Source organism: Cottoperca gobio, chromosome 2 (assembly GCF_900634415.1).
Source record: "Cottoperca gobio chromosome 2, fCotGob3.1, whole genome shotgun sequence".
In the NCBI taxonomy this organism is placed as follows: domain Eukaryota; kingdom Metazoa; phylum Chordata; class Actinopteri; order Perciformes; family Bovichtidae; genus Cottoperca; species Cottoperca gobio.
The window spans coordinates 7,187,904-7,204,009 of record NC_041356.1 but is presented as its reverse complement, the minus strand read 5'-3'; the positions used below and the strand labels follow the sequence as shown (position 1 = coordinate 7,204,009).

The following is a 16,106-nucleotide window of genomic DNA, read 5'->3' as shown; positions in this document are numbered from 1 at the left end:
CGGATCTCACAGAAACCTTCCTGAAGCGTGACCGATTTAGGTCACAGCCATCTTTGACGGGGGGGGGGGGGGGGGGGGGGGGGCTTCAAAGCAGCTTCTTTCATCACAGCCGGACTGGAAAGGGTTGCTCAGATTAGTCAGGTTGTGGCTTTCATGTACGGTGTATCATTTCCAGCCGTTTTGACACGCCACGCCAGCCTTTGATTTCCTTCTGATGTCAAAGGTCAGGAATCCCAGCCAACCCAGGATCATTATTTCACTGCTATCAAATCACTGTTTAATCCTCTATAGAGTTCTTTAACGTCATGAGAGCCAGTAACCATGATCTCCTCACCTCTTGACCTCAGTCATGAAACCAATTATTAGGCACAGAGGTGGAATTAGTCCCCGTATACTGTGTTATTTGGCTTAACATACCCCGCTAGTAAAAACATGCTAAATAGGCTTCATAGATTGAATCCTCGTTTGCTTCTCGCGGCAGGAGACCGCTGTGAAATGGATTAATAATGCTCTGTTGTGCAGCGTACGGCGAGGCAGCCTCGATTATGAGCTGTCTGGCGAACAAGAGGCACAACAATGGGGGGTTCGCTGCGAGACGCCGCACTTCAATTGGGAGGAAGAGTCTTTGGTGCACACATTTAAAATGTGTGATGAAACACCTCGCGGAGTCACAAATAGGTTTCACTGGCACATCCTCTGTAGGTGTAGTGTATATACACAAGAAAACAGTGTCGTGTGGAGCGAAGGAACCCGCACACACTCATTCCAGCGCCGAGAAGGGCCGAGGGACATTCTGTCACACACACTGTCTGAAGTGTCACACACAGGCTAGTCTGGGCGTATGGTGGGCAGAGGGGAGCTGTCAAGTCGCAGGAAGATTTGTCCCTCCAGATACTGCTTGTCGGATCTGCCGGACAGACTGCACACACACAAACACACAAAGCGAGAGGTTATCGACCCAGTCACTCAATAACTTGAGCATGGCTACGCTAAAAAACACACACCCTGCTACCGTGAAGTGCTTTGGATAAAAAGCAGACGTTGTGTGAAAGAAAAAACCTTGTGGTGTGAAACTGAAACAGACACACACTCTGGGAGATACCTGTCCTGCTCCGTGATGGACTTTCCGTGCATGTAATACAGAAAGGCAGTTGCTCCGACACACACACACACACACACACACAGTTGTACATGATAAAGCAGGTGATTTAATCTGCAGATTGTTGATGCTGGACATTTTCCCACAGGACCCACTTAAGAAATTCTTCAGCAGACGCCTCTTTGAGTCATTCTCTCACACACAGACTGAAACATACTGTAGGCTCAATGATCTCTCACAATGGAATTCATGTCGGCATCCAATTTGCAAACTAAACATCCTCTGGAGTAAACAAATGGAGCGGCGTGCTTTTTGTTGCACTTTTCCGTTGTGTAAGTCATTTACCTGGAAGGGAATGAAGAGAAATGTGCCCCGAGGGTCTTGACTTGAGTTCTGGTAGCGCTCTCACTGGACCTATTCTTCTGTGTGTTTACATTTGTCACTTCCCTATTGTTGTGGCAGTGATCGCGTTCCTGTTAGGTGGTGATTCATTTCTTTCTTTTTTGTTTGAGATATCTGTAATTGTGTGAAGCTGTACTGTACACATGGATATTTAAGTGTCTACGTCTGCCCGTATGTGCAAACAGCGATGATTTATGATCATACTTGTGCCAAAGTGTATGCACACACAGTATGTGTACGTGCTGCCTTTGTGCCCCACAAAAACATCCATTTACAGTTGATATCAAAAGTCTACACATCCTTTCAAATTTCCTATTTTTTACTGCCTTGAGGGCTGAAATAAAAAGCCATTAAATGACTGTAGCAACCAGCAAACTCAAGGTTAAAACTAAGCTCTGCTCATTTCTGGCAATGTGTTACAAATACTAAAACCGCTTGGTTGCATATTGACGCTGTGGAATTCTCCATGATGTAGTTCATATTTTTCCACTTGATCCAATGTAGTCCTGAGTTTATTCACTTAGGTTATGAAAGAGTTTCATAGGTCCAAAGTTTATAGGATTTTCAAAACGTGGAAATCATCAAAGTGCTGGATTTAGGAAGCCTTCTCTGTTTTCAAAGTAGAGCAGATGAAAGTGCGTGTGGTGACTTTTTACACATGCTTATTATCTTATCGTCTCCCCTCCAGAGCTCAACAGCTACCTGTACATGGACGCCAGCCTAAAGACGGAGCAGCAGCAGGCCCGGCTCGTGAGCTCCGTGGTGGCGGCCGACACCGGGCCCCTCTGCCTCCTCTTCTCCTACCAGCTGTCGGGGGAGGCGCAGGGCCACCTGAAGGTCCTGCTGCGGGACGCCCACAACGAGGAGACCGTGCTGTGGACGCTGAAAGACGATCAGGGCCCCGTCTGGAGGGAGGGTCGCACCATCCTGCCTCGATCCCCCAAAGACTTCCAGGTAATAATACTCATTTTTACGTTGAACAAAGATTGGAATGAACTTCCTCTTTACTGGTATGAAAAATGACTGTAAAGTTATTATCAGCTATATTAAAGTATCTGGGTCAAACCCTTTGTTATGTGCCTCCCCAGAAAGAGAAACATGCCTTTAATGTCGTTATCAGGGTTGTTTTGAGGGAGATATATTCTTCTCAGAGCAATAGAAAGCATCAGTTTTAATCCAACTGTCACCTTAGGCCAGGTTTGACTTCAAACAGATCTAAAGTAAGCCATATTGTCTCTATTGGCTGTGTGATTGTTTGGGGATCGCTGTGCATTTGTCAGAGACATCACAAGCAGTTAATGTTCTCATAAAAAAGTAAGTTGAAGAAGCTTGCAGAGATAGGGAGGATGATTGCAAGTGTTGAGTGCAACTTTGAAATCACAGGCAACGTATTAAGTTTTTATCCTCTTTCTCCTCCTCCTCCATCTCTTCCTGCTTGTCCTCGTTCTCAATTTGCCTCCACCCCCTCTGCTCCCTGTTGCCTTCATCCTGTCTCCGTCTTCCTCTTCCTCCTCCTCCTCTGTTTTGGCTGCCGTAGGTTGTGATGGAGGGTTTCTTTGTGCACGGCACCAGAGGACACATCTGGATAGACAACTTCCACATGAGCTCTAGCACCCCCCTGAAAGAGTGTACACGTAAGTCCCACACACACACACACACACACACACACACACACACACACACACACACACACACACACACACACACACACACACACACACAGTTCGCCAAAATCTTCTCCAACCAGAAGAATACAAAAAACTAAAACAAATAGACAATCACACACATCCATTTGACCCACCAGCCCCCTGTCAACTTCACCATCTCGTCCACCAGGAAGGTCCTTGAACATGACACACATGAAGTGATCAACACCCCCAACCCTCACCCTTCCCTCCACAGTTTTTGGAGACAGCCTCTCCTCCAAAGAGCCCACCGAATACGGAGATGAGAGGAGGAAGGAGAGGGAGGGACAACGTTTATTCCTCCATAAAAAAGAAAAAGAAAAGAAAGGAAGAATAGTAAAACTAGGCCATAAATGCCCCGTGGGCCCCGGCGATGCTAATCTATGTTTCATTAGATTTCTCTTCTTCCCTCTCTCTCTCCTCTCCCTCCATCTCTCTCGCTCTCACTCCTCTGTCGTATTTGTAAACAGAGCTTTTCCCGAGCCGTCAAAGGGAATTACTAGACAGGCTGTTTCCCAAGCAACTTTTCTGGGTGCCTGGTGTGAGCCGAGCGCCAGCACAACCTCCTTAATCTGGCCCGAGCAGTGGGCTTTGGAGAGGGTCTTAAACAGATCAGAGACCGAGCCGGGGGTTCAGAGCCGAAAACCTGCCGTCATCGCTTCTGACTGACGTCCAGTTTGGACCACAGTGGGGAGCAAGGAAAGTGTGTGCTAAGTGTCCCTAGCCCGCAGCAAACACTTTAGTTTGTGTGTGTTTTTGCGTTCCATCAATCAAATCTTGAGAGAGTCGAAGCAGCACAGCAGCTTAGAAGGCAAAGATGACAGCGCAGCCCCCCTCCTTCGCCACTCCCAGAGCATTCTGGGATGTTGCTTATCACCCAACGCAGTTGAGTTTTTCACAGTATGTTGGGGTACCCGCCAAAAGGCTCCGGTTCCCAAGTTGGTTTCCCTCTTTCTTTCTCTCCCACTTGCCCCCCGACACACAAACACACACTGAGACACACACACACACACACCAGTTCTTTGTGTTTGCATTCCAGGCAATCTAAGTGAAGGTTCTGCTCTGTGCGTTTGCAGCAAGCCAAAAAAGAAAAAACCTGCTCGCTCCAGTTTAACTGGACTCGGCAGATAAACAACTTGAAATGCGTGAACTTTGCGATCGCATAAACACACACACACACACACACACACACACGTACCCTATACACTCTCAGCACAGCCCATCTCAGATTCCCCACTCGCACAATGTACTCTGTTTGAAATTGCATTCTGGCCAAAGAGCCGACTAAATGCCATAACTCATGTGAGTTATCTGAGGAGTTAACTTAAATTTCCTCAGGAGGACTTTGATAGTTGTGATATTTGTGTGACATTTGGCTGACTTTCCCCTCGTATTTAAAGTTATCTAACAGTTGTCTCTCTCCCTTTCTCTTCCTGTCTCTGCCTGCCTCTCTCTCTCTGTCCTCGCAGAACCCTTTGCAGCGTTTTCTCCTGAAAACCCAGGTGAGTCTGACTTTGATATGATGTCACTTCCTCTCTGGTCTTGCTTCCTGCCCGTTGGTATGCACTAGCCTGGGGTTGCTTGGTGGCACTCAGTTGTCTCAACCGCTAAAAACAATCAGCCCAAAGCGAGCCGTCTCCGAAAACACAGAGGCTGAGTCGGCTAGAGCTCTGGGACTCCAGATGAATAAATCTGCATTCATTATTAAAACTGGTGATTCATGTCATCAGCTGCAGCATGTAGACATCACCAAACAAATACTAAACCCCTCGCTAAAATCTTAATTATCACATTTTCTCAAAGTCAGTAATGTGCTACCTAGTTTGACCTTGCCAGTCTCAGTGGAAACAAAGGATTAGTCTCAAAAGAGCGAACTCTGCGTGCAAGGCAAGCTAACTCAAGCACACCTCATGGAGTCAGATATTTGAAAAGAGCTACATATTCTCAGTTCTACGCTGCCTGACACAGCCTGAAGGGTTTTAAATAACTGTCTGCCTCATGAAAAATATTTAGAGCATCCTGGGGGACTCTATGAGATTGATGTTAGTGTTTTGGCATTTCATAATGTCTTCCAATAAGATAAGAGCTCGGCGGTTTCAGTGCGAATGTGATGTGTGTGCACTTCTTTGGCTTTTCTACTCCTCTGCCTTCACACACACATACACACACACACACAAAGTCTCTAACCGTTGATAAACATGCACAAACACACACAATAATATCAGCACACGCATACACACCAATGTCCCCAGTGGAAAGCAATCAGATAGAGTGACTGAGCAGCGGCAAGCACGGGTGTCTCTCTCTCCTCTCCCTAACTCAGCTCTGTCTAATGAGTGTGTGCAGTGTGAAGTAGCAGGAGCACGCACCATTTCCCTCTGTAATTATGTGACACGGTCCAAAAATCAGGATGTATTCAGCTCTGCTTCACTTCCCCTAGTTCAATTTGACATTCTCTCTGTCTTACAATGCTCCACATCGAGTTTGGATTCAGATTTCATAGTTTTTCAATGTCTTCGGTGGTTTGTTTTTGCATAGCAGCCTTGGATTGGATAGGCTTCTTGGAAGGTGATTAGTTGGAACTTTCCAAGAATTTGAGGAGAGGGTTCAAACCAGGGGCGGCAGTGTAGAGGATCTGTGGAGATAGTCTCCAAGGAGACAGAGCTTGGCTTGAGGGGGGAGAGGACTGGCCAGGAGGCTGATGCATGAGAAAGAAGAAAAATGAAAAACCAAGAACAGAGAACAGGATAAATTATGTACTCAAAACAAATCTGCCAGCTAAATAACAAATCCCAATCCAATATGAGCTCAGAGAGCTCTGGAACATTGGGTTCCCATGTGGTGTCCGACTGATTCTTGCATGGTTCTGAGGCTGTATCAGGGGGCTGTTTGTGACTTCCTGTGCCCGTGCGAAACAGGAAGAGGAAGCTCCTTAATTCAATGTGTGTGGGTCCTTTTATAACTAATTATTTTGGCTTCCGTTTCACACCAAGTCATTCCATTGGAGCTTTTAAAAAAATTAATTGCATCGAATTTGACTGGAACAACAATTGGACTGATTTCAAACCAAATCTCTTGATGATCTTGGTGTGAAAACTTGTCCTCCAACTGCAACCCAAGCTACATGAGAGAATTGGATGCATTTTAATTTTCCATTTATTTTTTTTGGCCTTGGAGATTTATTTATTTTTTTGCAACTGGCATGCTTGTGCATGCTCATATGAGGCGCACGCCTGCTGTTCATATGATGAAGACCAATAGGGATAGAAAATAAAGAAATTAAATGTAGTGCCACTCCTCTCTTTTCCCGCTGGCCAATTATTCTGTATCTCTCCACCAGGGGGAGGCGTTCCTGTGCCTCCCTTACCCATCCACTGGTATTACATTATGGCCGCGGGGGGTGCCCTCCTTCTCCTGGCGGTGGCCATCTTGGTCAGGGCGCTCTGTTGCTGCCGACAACACCTGGCCACCAAGAAGAGCCAGCTGTCAGTGGCCTATCACAGCTCTTCGCAGTGCTTCCAGTATTCTAACTGGTCCTCCAGTATGGCCGCCCCAGGGGTGGAGCCAGTCCTGACAGTGAGGTTGGACAGCCGGGACCGACACCGTACCCTCTGCTGAAAAGAAGCACTTAGCTGCGTTGTGTTTGGCAGAGCAGGACGCCAACTTGTGATGTCAGTGGCCGTGTGATGCCGCAAGATTGACAGAACATCCACTCGACGAACCCCTCCCTCCTTTAGTTTACAGTTGCAAGGGTGATGATGACATTGTCCTAAACTGTCAAGTGAAAATTTGCAAAAGAAACATCTTTCTCTCTCTCTCTCTCTGCCTCGAATGGATGTAGCTTCGGTTGCTGTTTTCTTCTTTGTTCCATTAAGGAGTTTGCTGTTGACATTTCACACTATGCTGCTCCTGATGAGAGGACTAAAGTCTGAGTAAGTTATTTATCTAAACAGCTTGTCTCGGACCATTGAGTGCCGTCTGGCTCCTCATAACCCCAACGGTCCTCCTGAAATGACCCCAGCATGGATATACACACAGACATGTGTGGGCTGGGAAGAGAAGGGGGTCGAGCTGCTTCCGCTGCGAGAGCCAGCCAGAGCTGCCAAACCACAGGCTAAAACAAGACCCCAGAGACATGAGGAGCTCTGCAGTGCTGAGAGAGAGAGGAGAAAACTGTTAGGCCGAGAGGCATTCAACGTGCTGGCTGTGGAAATGATCTGGCAAGCCCCAGAAAAATAAAGCTCTTGGTATCTCTGTAATAACAACATGAGATAGCTGTGATATGAGTTGTACCAATAGTGAGGGGGTTGTAACGGAGGAGGAAAAATCCTTCCATTGTGCTTTTCAACAGAGCATGTGCACATTTAAAAACAAAGGAATGCAAATCCATCATACTTTAAGTCCTGCATCACAAATGGAGATAACCAGCTCGTTTGATTGAACGTCTTGTCTTCTCCCGATAAAGGCATCAGTCAGTGATGGATGCAGCCGTCTTCAGTGTTTAGTGTTTCATCTTGATTCTCTGGCGTAATAAAGCACGTTGTTCCCACTCCCATTTATGCTTCCTACCACCCACCCCAGTTGTTCCCCCATGTCTTGGAGCTGCCCAGATGAAACTTGTGCTGATCCCAGCCTTGTTGTGTTTTCAGTGGGAATATGTGCTGTTGTTTTTGGGGTTGTAAATAGACACAGCTGTCTGCCATCACCATTTCCCTCTTGATTTATACTCCTACAACTCCCACAATGCCGCTGGACCAGATGGAAGCCATAAGTGTAGCGTTCTGCTGTTATGAAAACCAGAACAGAGCTCCAGCTATCAACGCTTCTTCCTTTAGTGCCATAAGACGCCATAAATGGCTATTAACATAACATGAGACATAGCTAATGCACTTCTTATTCATGTTTAACATGTATCCGGGATCTAAAAGCCTGTTTTATTGTGAAATTTCTCAAATCTCTGACTGAGATAGACAAATTGGCACCAATTTCTCTCCCATCAGTGGGTACAGAGGTCAGTTTATCACCCTAGGTTGAAAGAAATTGAGGTCTTCACTCTGTGGCTTAACGGCCCGTGCTTTCGTGATCTGTCACACCAGCAGAAATCCATCACTTACTAGCCCACAGCTCAGCACAAAGCACCTCGATTTGTTGCCACAGTTTAGAAACTGCACTTTTCTCTTCAAAGTGTTTTTTGGCACACTCTCACAATGTGCTTTTAAATCAACTCGCGGAGGAGGGATTGGACACCCTACGTGGGCCATCTCGACACCGTTTCGCTCCAAGCCTCTAATAGTTGTAATTAGTTAATGGACAGATAACATTTAATAAGGCTGCGGTAAGCACTTTTCCCTCCGCTCTACCACACCTCTGTCACCCAATCCGCTGCCAACTTCAGTTGCCCCGGAAACAGTATTAATAACGCCATTGGCCTCCAGATCCAGACGTGTGCCTTGCCAAGCAGTTACTCCCACTCTTGCACGCTTGCCAAAAGCAGCAAGCGCAAACACACACTCACACACGTAGACACGAATGCGCACACACACACACACACACACAAAGTGGGAAGAAAACTCATCTAAAGTATAAGTACACTTGAGCTATTTGGCTCAAGTGCTGCAGCCATTGCAAGTTTTACCTCACTTATAATCTTCCAATTCAGACACTCACATACATATCAGTTCACACCCCCCCCCCCCTGGCTGTGAGTTTCACTGTCACACGCACGACTTAAACGTTTTCCATTTGTTGCCATTAGTTTTTGTTTTCTTTCTTTGATCGTCTTATACACCACTCTTAAACTTGACCGTAACTGTGTCGATGATTTTAATGGTGATAACGATGGGTAATGTTGCTTATTTGATGTGTTTGCATCTTTATTCACACAGAATGAACAGTCTTATACCATCAGTATGCTATGTGATGACTGTGTGTTTGAGCGGAATGTATCATATTGATCTTTCTCTATTAATAAAGTCATATTTTTCTATTATTCCAAGATGTATGTGTGTGTGTGTGTGTATGGAGTTTACAATATCCAAAGACTTAATTATCGGTGAATGTGTGTGTGGTCCTGCATCACCGGTGCCACCTGATTGTTAGCATTACAAATGGTATTACATTGAAAACATAAACATCCAAATGCTGTAACTGTACTTATGTGTAGAATGTGCTTGATGCTTTAAGACCACGTTTCCTGTGCTTCTCTCTGACAGTGAAGAGACCCAATGAATTTGGAGACGGACGACTTTTCAGTGGCAGAGACGCGCTCGGTGGAGGTAAGGCACTCAATACACCTTTTGATCAGTAGAGGCAGAAGAGTCTCTTCTAGCTGTCGTGAAATTAACTTTCCCACTTTCCTTCCCCTCTTGTCCCAGTTATACAGTTCCCTGAGTGGAACACAGCATCCCCGTCATCTCCTCCGGTGACCCGCGTCTCAGAGAAGGACAACTCGTGGCTGTACACGCTGGACCCCATCCTGGTCACCATCATCGTCATGAGCTCCCTGGGCGTCGTGCTCGGGGCGGTGTGCGCCGGCCTCCTCCTGTACTGCACCTGCTCCTACAGCGGCCTGTCGTCCCGCTCTTCCACCACCCTGGAGAACTACAACTTCGAACTGTACGACGGTCTCAAGCACAAGGTCAAGCTGAACCAACAGCGCTGCTGCACCGAGGCGTGAGGAGGTTCGAGAGAGGGAACGCGAAAGGAGACGGAACAAGAGCGAGAGATGCAGCCATTTTGTGAAAAACCTCGCACTATTTTCTTAATTTCCTCCAGTTCACTTTCAGTTGACTTGAGTGGTGCAGATGCCGGGACACACGGACAACGAGAAAGCCACTTTTCTTTTCTTTTCTTTAGCTCAAACGAGAACTCGTTTCCCGCTCCAGTGTTGGTAGTTCATGTGGTGAAATGAGAGAGAGACTGGGGTTACCCAGATGCATCGTTCCACTGCGGGGATGTTAGGCCTCAAAAAATATCTACACATATCAATTACAGATTCCTGCTCCACCAAAAGAGAACTGTTTATAAATGCATCATAGATTTGTAAGAGGTCTAGTTTTGAAGCTGGATACTGTAAGCTACACATACTGAGTCAGAACACGTCGTGTTGGAAAGGTGGTAGGTTAGGAACGTGCTTAGAAAGCGTCTTTTTTGATCACATGTGAACACAGTGGCCTAGAACTTAGCTCCTTTGTGTGGCCCGTTGGCTCTTTTTGTTCCGTCGTAGAATCTGCTACCTATCAGCCTCAGTTATCCTCTTAGTTCCTGACAGTCTGTGGTATTTTTAGTCACAGACGTCCATCGAGTTTGCTCGGTCACTCTCTTTCTGTTTAATGTTTTCGTTCTGGCCTATCGCCAGCCTGTGATGGCAGATAAGTAGAAAAAATGAGGCGTATGTGTGTGTAGAGGTGGGGAGGGAGGAGGAGGGGGGGGGGGGGCATTTTAACACATTCTTTTAATGACAGAGAGAGTTATTGTTAGATTTAGTTGTCGGAGACTGTTGTTACTGGTTCCTGTCAAAGAGAAGGTCATGTTTACATTGTGGTTAATGGTGAAAGGTCAAGGAGCTTTGGTCGGTGCAACCTATGGATTGCTGTTAAGGGCAGAGACTGAAAACCACTGAAGGAAGACAAACAAAGAGCGAGTGAGAGAGACTATGACTGACGGAGCACTAAATTCCCCCTGCCTCTCTCTCACAGGGGCGATGTCCTCCCTGTGCTTTCCGCCAGGACAGAAAACAAACTAATGCCAGAAACAGCTCTTCTCAATCGACTGACCGTGTGCCCCGGACACACAACAAGCCTTAAAAGCAAACTGTTCGCGGAAATGTTGAAAAAGGAAAGTTGAGGCGACACCAAGACAAGAGAGGAGGTATCCATCTCTCTCTCTTTTTACATGTGGACCTCAAAAGCCATGATTTAAAGGACCTATCCCCCCCCTCCTCCCCCCCAACTCACACGTACACACAGACACACCACCCCCACCTCAAACTACCGGCTAATTGTGGCCTGTTTTTTTGTTTGTTTACTTTTCATAATGTCTGCTCTGCAAGGCGGGCATTCTTCGGGACTGTTTCGAACCAATCAGAAAGGGTCTTGTGCTCTTGATGGACTCACAAGAGGGGGAGAGTCTCGCTCCCACGCACATGCACACATTGCTTCACTTGTATATACAGATGTATATACAGAAACATTATTACACACCCTCTCTCGCTCATGAACACTGAAAATGAAGGGAACAACCGTTGCCGCTGAGAAGCCTAAGGTATATATTTGAGACCATGGAGTACATAAATGCCGTGGATTCACTACACACACATGCACTCAACATTTCATCCCATCTACCCTCACCATGAACACACTCTCCTCTGAGGCCCGTTTCTCTGGACCCCACTGACTCTCTTCAAAGTGCCTTGGAGCCTCGGGGATCCAGCTTGCCTTTGGAGCCGGTATCAGATACAGTAACTTGACGCTGACAGTGACAGTCACAGCGCCCCCTTCTGCCTGGGAGGACCAAACAACGTTTAAAAAAAAAATAAGAAAAAGGACAGGATCCCCCTTTCGCACTGCTCGGACTGCTGTTGTTGTTGTTTTAAAGGGGGTCTTTGTACAGAAATGCTCTTTTTATGATTGTTATTATAATTATTGTTATGATTATTTAATAAAGGATTTATACCATACTGAGGAAAACGCTGGCTAACATTTTCTTACTCTGATACTTTGTGTGAACATAGAAGTTTGATTGATGTGATGTTTTCGTAGCATTATTGACCTTCCTGTCCAATTACCCACAAACTCCGTCTGAGACAAACTCACTTTTAATTTCAAAAAGAAGAAACACGGGGATCACACACACACACACACACACACACACACAATCTCATGTTCTCCCTCGCTTTCTCTGTCACATACACATACATACATTACGTCGTGTTGTCAGCCTGCTACACTTGGCCTCTAATCTCCACATGATGTCCCATTAGTCTGGACCTCTGGTGGCCCTCATTTAGGAGCTCCAACATCAAAGCTTTGAAGTGCTCGACGTCTCAGCCACACACACACTCGTACAGTACACATGCAATTACTCTGCCTCGCTTTTATAGAGCTTGCTGAGTCTCCCACACACGGTTCCATTTATCCACATAAGATTTACTCACCTAAACGCAAACACTGTTAACAAATACAGCTCAGAGTTTCAGATCCAAGACGTGATATGTGTGACTCTGCGGGGTCTCCTGGCCTGGACGTCCGTAGTAAGACAAAGTAGTCCAATTTCTTTTTTTACAGGTGTCTTATGTCGGCTGTTACAGTCATGACTTGGAATACTAACGAGAGTGCGAACGTTAATGTTGCATTTCTTAGCTTGTATGCGCTCCTGAAATGTGTTTTTCCAATCGTAACATTTTAATTATAGCAACGTTTGACACAACTTTGAGTTGATATGAAACGGAGCCTGTAGCTCAGGTAGCACTTTATGAGCCATACAAAGCAGAGCGACTCATGTTGTCGCAGCACAGCGGCGATGGCAGTGGCTGTTAGCATGCTCCGGTCCATGACATAGCGGGCCAATTACCGCCTCTGAAAAAACACAGACACTCCCCAGTCCACCGGAGGAGTGCGATGCCATCTGCTCACAGGTTTGATTGATCCCGGCAGAACAGTCACGACCACATCACACGAATGAACGGCGACAGGAAATTACCAAAGGAGCCAGATTGTCATTGTTCCATAGCGCCTCTTGTTTTCACAACCAAATTATTCTTAATTTATTTTCCCCGTGTGAGTGTGTGTGTTACCCAAATGTTGTTTTTCGAGCTTTTTTATCAGTCCGTAACGGCACACTGCAGGGGCCCCTTTCCTTTAGCCGTCAGATCAGAGAGTTTTTCTGCCTCTGAAGCCGAGGCGGCCTTCAAAGAAAAAGCTCTGGCACCCTGTAAGTCGATAGGCCAGATTGAGGATGGAGCCCATTTGAGGGTCGCGCCACAGGAAGTGACTGCAACACACAGCTAATTAATGTGGGATTATGTAATCAAGATGGGAGAGAGGGCAAACAGGCCGCACATTAGTCATCACAGTTAGGGAGGAAACTTTGTTTGGTTTTCTAACTTAATCATTTAATACTTCCTGAATATAAGTGCATGTAGGCTTCTCACAGGGTCCTGGCAAAGTGAAGCTTGTGTTTGTCAAGGTACACTGGTTTTAACTGTTAACCCCTAAAGAAATCCATATTATCCTCCATGTACCTTCAGTGACGGTCTGAAGAAAAGAACAACCCGGAGAAGACACCTTACATCTCCTTTAACAGCATCGGAAATGCAAACACACATGCAGAGACTTACATGTTTCATGCACACACAAACCACCACGCACCCTCATCCCAATGGTCTACCCGGGAAGGGGGCCCAGATAATCTTGTCGGGCCTGCCAGCGGTTCAAAGCACCTATATGGGTCAGAGTGGGGAGCGTGTGTGTGTGTGTGTGTGTGTGTGTGTGTGTGTGGAGGATATAACGGGCTCTGTGGCAACTTGCCCGGCAATGACGAAAGACCCAATGACAACAAATGCCAAAGTCTTGTATAAACACCGTGCAGACCATCACTTCCCTTCCTCCGTGACATTATCATCTCCCCACCACCAGAGGATACTGCCTCTGAAAAACAAATACATGGAGGAAATGATTGGAAGGAGAAAAGCTCCATTCAGAGCTCCAAACTAGGCCAGCTTTCTTGTCATTGTGAAGCAGCTCAGAAGAAATTAACTCGATAGAAATATACTGAGGGGATGTTTGGGGCCACAACACTGACGGTTTGCTTTGATGCTCCTCCCTCTAGACTGAAGCGTATGCCTCATGCTGGGCTGTGTGGGTGCCGAGCTCCGGATTTGATTTCCCAGAAGCATCTGATATTTCCTCCAAAAGTTTTGAGGCCATCATATGGTATCTGGAGCATTTCCTCGTGACTGAACGTGGATGTGGGCGCGCAACAGGACCAGTGGTCCTGTGTGGCGGGCCACCTGTTCGCTCCACTTGAGGCTGGTGTGGTTACGGTCACAGTTGCCCAATATAGCACAAGACATTTGTTATCAGGCATTGCGGGGAGGCCTCTCTCAGTAGGCCCTAACCATCTGTCTGGGGTGTTTGTGGTTGAGTTTGAGTGAAGGTGTTGCAGTGCTTGTGTTTGACGTCAGGGACCCGTACAAATCGTTACACTAGGAGAAGCGCTGCTTTAGAAATTCTTTATTCTTTATCCTTTTGGAGTCTCTTTGTGATCTTGTTTATCTTTGCAGTTATTTTATGTTTCTTTGTGGTCATTTTGAGTATCTCCCTGGGTGGTGCGTGTCTCTTTGAGTAACATTTTGAAGATGACACTTTGGGCTCCTGGGCCTGTGCCTAGTAGGCCCGTTCAGTATCCAAAGAAAGTATGCATGGGGGGCACCTGCATGATGCACACGACCACGTCAGTACTGAAAGTGGAGCCCGAGGATCACCAAATTGGACCCAACGCTTCGACACCTGGAGTGTTCCTCTGTCAAGTCGAGGAGAAAGCCAGGAGGAAACTCTGCATACAGATATAATGACAGCAGCCATCTACGTTACCCACAATGCAACTTTGAAACAAATTCAGGTGTGTTATGTTTTTAATGAAATCTCAGACCTCAAGTAGAGATGAGGAGCGAGCTAACATGCAGTAGTGCTCCTCAAACATCTGTTAACTTTTATGTGTAAAATCGTGGAGTTCCCCTTTACTGTGGGAAAGGAAGTCACATCACACACCTTCCAAACAACCTGTTTCTTATTTGGTCAAGGTCCTCTTTTAAACACCCAGTCCCCCCCCAACAGCAAGTCTTTAGTTAGAAAGTGTGATCAGTGTGTTGGTGCTGTAAAGATGTTGAATAACTGAAAAGTTTTAAGACAACTTAATTCTAAAAACAGATCATGATAACTTCACGATGAACTCGTGAACCTGAGAGGGGGAAAAAAGCTAAAGATATATCTGCCACTCACAAGTTCAGTAAAGGAAAGCTGTTCGTTGAGCAATCATTCCTGACAGGTTGTCAGGGTTCTTGAACAAAACATCTTAAAGCTTCTGTAATAATCTGTTCCACGGAGGCACCGCAGACATTTCTTTACTCTGAATCTGTCAAATGATTCCAACGGTGCGGAGACGCTGGGCCTTTTTATTATTTGGACAAACACGTTGATAATAGAATGAAAAACAAAGTTGTGTTTCATGAAAAGTGGTAATCAATTAACAATGACAAAAGAAAACACATCACGCTTTCAAGAATGCAGCTGGGGCCGACTTCAGAAACAAGGAAATAAGCAGCTGTGCTCATCTCGCTGCCGTTAAAGGGGAAGAAAGAAAGAAAAGTACCAAATAGGAAATCATCTGAATGCCTGAGTGTGTTGTGTGAGGCTGCCTGGTCCCCCAGTTTAGTTTGTGGAGTAATTGAAATGGCCTCCTCATAACTTTCTGTTCAAATTAGGGCTCTTTCATTATGTATTCCATCGAGGCAATAATCAAATTCAATTGCACTTTGAGACCCATCTGTTCCAAAATAATTGACGATTCTACCCTACAAAAAAAACCAACCTCCCGAGTCTCCTCGGCTCTGCACATAAATCTCGTCATCTGAATCAAATTAGCTTCGCAAGTAACGCGTGTTTACGAAGCAGCCGCCACATTTCCCCTTTGATGAAGTTGGACACTGATGTCGGCAGAAAAGCATGGGAACTTGCTATTATAGAGTGAAGTGAAGTCATCTCACGTTCAGACATATAGATACGTAAAGCAGACCTTATAACGACTATTCATACACAACGCTGATTTCCATTATGGTGTGAAATTGTAGCTGTCGGTCTTGTTTTGTTGCTTTCCTTTTCACTCTGTTTTCATGATTTGATCATAAGCAGTGTGAGCTGTGT

The 16,106-nt window shown here is 46.0% G+C and overlaps 1 protein-coding gene across 5 annotated transcripts in view; it reads left to right on the top strand.

Moving 5' to 3' along the window:
• nrp2a (neuropilin 2a) overlaps nucleotides 1-11,868 on the top strand; it is a 54,071-nt gene extending 42,203 nt beyond the window's left edge. For 4 of the 5 annotated variants that reach the window (XM_029449360.1, XM_029449352.1, XM_029449369.1 and 1 more), the window contains 5 exons: nucleotides 2,190-2,455; nucleotides 3,039-3,135; nucleotides 4,656-4,688; nucleotides 9,399-9,461; nucleotides 9,561-11,868. In XM_029449360.1, the coding sequence (XP_029305220.1) occupies nucleotides 2,190-2,455; nucleotides 3,039-3,135; nucleotides 4,656-4,688; nucleotides 9,399-9,461; nucleotides 9,561-9,862 (761 nt within the window). In that variant the 3' untranslated portion in view covers nucleotides 9,863-11,868. Of the gene's footprint in view, nucleotides 1-2,189; nucleotides 2,456-3,038; nucleotides 3,136-4,655; nucleotides 4,689-6,526; nucleotides 7,119-9,398; nucleotides 9,462-9,560 lie in introns of those variants that run through there. The other variant, XM_029449377.1, reaches the window with a different exon arrangement.
• The last annotated feature ends 4,238 nt before the right edge of the window (nucleotides 11,869-16,106 follow it).